Source organism: Amphimedon queenslandica, unplaced genomic scaffold (genome assembly GCF_000090795.2).
Source record: "Amphimedon queenslandica unplaced genomic scaffold, v1.1 AMPQUscaffold_4649_Cont23373, whole genome shotgun sequence".
NCBI classification, from domain to species: Eukaryota; Metazoa; Porifera; class Demospongiae; order Haplosclerida; family Niphatidae; genus Amphimedon; species Amphimedon queenslandica.
Genome location: NW_003555040.1, coordinates 1 through 1,557, shown reverse-complemented (window position 1 = coordinate 1,557; position 1,557 = coordinate 1). Strand labels below are relative to the sequence as shown.

The 1,557-nt window shown below is 33.1% G+C and overlaps 1 protein-coding gene across 1 annotated transcript; it reads right to left on the bottom strand.

Annotated features, from left to right (window-relative positions):
* Window positions 1–271: 271 nt before the first annotated feature.
* LOC109592591 (uncharacterized) lies at window positions 272–1,551 on the bottom strand. Its single transcript, XM_020008005.1, has 4 exons — window positions 1,100–1,551; window positions 921–1,051; window positions 807–869; window positions 272–744 (listed from the first exon to the last, which is right to left on the bottom strand). Exons 2-4 carry the CDS (start codon window positions 1,027–1,029, stop codon window positions 527–529), a joined length of 390 nt encoding a protein of 129 aa, XP_019863564.1. The 5' UTR covers window positions 1,030–1,051; window positions 1,100–1,551; the 3' UTR covers window positions 272–526.
* Between the last annotated feature and the right edge of the window lie 6 nt (window positions 1,552–1,557).

Sequence of the window (1,557 nt, the reverse complement as noted above, 5' to 3'; positions counted from 1 at the left end):
ATAGCTTTACAGAGACAAAAAACTTGCTGTAGGTAGCTCTAAAAATTATATGTGCAATAGGCTATAGATCATAAGCAAGCGTTGTCCTGGAGCAACACAAATTTCCTTCAAAATCCTTCCAGAGCAACTTCAGCATTTTCATTTACTCTAATATCTATGGATAGATATGTAAATAGAATAATTACGGTCCCAACTAGCATTTTTCGTTGCTATGCCCCGTTTCCAATCCCTTTCATTTACTCTAATATCTATGTGCTCACACATCTAATGGTTTATTATTGAAATTGCATAATTAGAAAAAAAGAAAGAAAGAGCATTATTTAATAAACTACCAGTGAGAGATTGTACATTTTAACAAGTAAAAAGTAAGAAAAATCTGCAAAATAATAATGATAAATAAATAAATAAATAAATAAATAATAATAATAATAATATTTTGTAGCATGAAAACTAAAAATTATTGCAGCAACTGAAAGCCTAAAACTAAATCTATTCAGCAACTCTAATCTACTTATACAGCAGTTTTTCAGTTACAGCAGAGAATATCACAGATGATCCGCCTACACTTGTTGTTGTTGTTATTGTTGTTTTCATTGTTAACGTTGCCTTCAAGAAGTGGTTGGCCTCTTCTCCTCCTACAGCAAATGCTGATAATTCTAATGCAGACACGAGTGATAAAATAAACATAGAGGAACAGGATCAAAACCAATGCAGCCACTGCAACTTGACCAGAGTTCATCATACCTAATAAAATATTTATTAATAATGCAAAACAGCAAGTTAGCATTAACTAGATCTATGCTTACTTATGCCTTTAGGAGTACAAACTCCCATCTTATTAGCAGGTTTGGAAGTACCAATGTCATGTTCTGTATAATGTAATCATAAAAATCTAATTCTATTACTACTTGTAAACTCACGGCAAGTCACACTTAAAATATAGTCGCATGAGTCAATATTATCATCACAGCTTGCACAATCTTTCACGCATTTCTTGAAATCACTACCACCACAATCAGTTTCTTGCATTGATGCAAAAACTGTGTTTGAGCTACATGATCAAGTGAATGAAATTGATACTAGTAATAGCTAAACTCACAATTCTGTATCATAGTCATATTTAGAAAGTGAATTATAACCGAGCTGGTTACACACAGTAAGAGCAAAATTGTCAGAGTCAGAGTCTGAACAAACCACTCCCCACTTTCCATGACAGTATACTTCAACTATACCTTGACCTGTATTAGTGTTGTTGTAGTTCCTTGGTACTAGAACTAAATCAATTCTAGTACTGCCTTTTTTTCATAGTTCTAGTTCCAAGAACTAGAACTAGTACTATTTTTACAACCAATGTAAGAACCAGAACTAAACTAGAACTAGCTTATACAAGACTTGTAGTACTAGAACTAAACTGGAACTAAACTTTGCCAGAGTCTCAGTACTAGACACAAAGTACTATACTTTATACAAAGTACTATGGTACCTCTATTGTATTTAAAGGGTACCTTTATGGTACCGAACTATGAAACCTGTATCGTATTGTAGGGTAGGCATGTC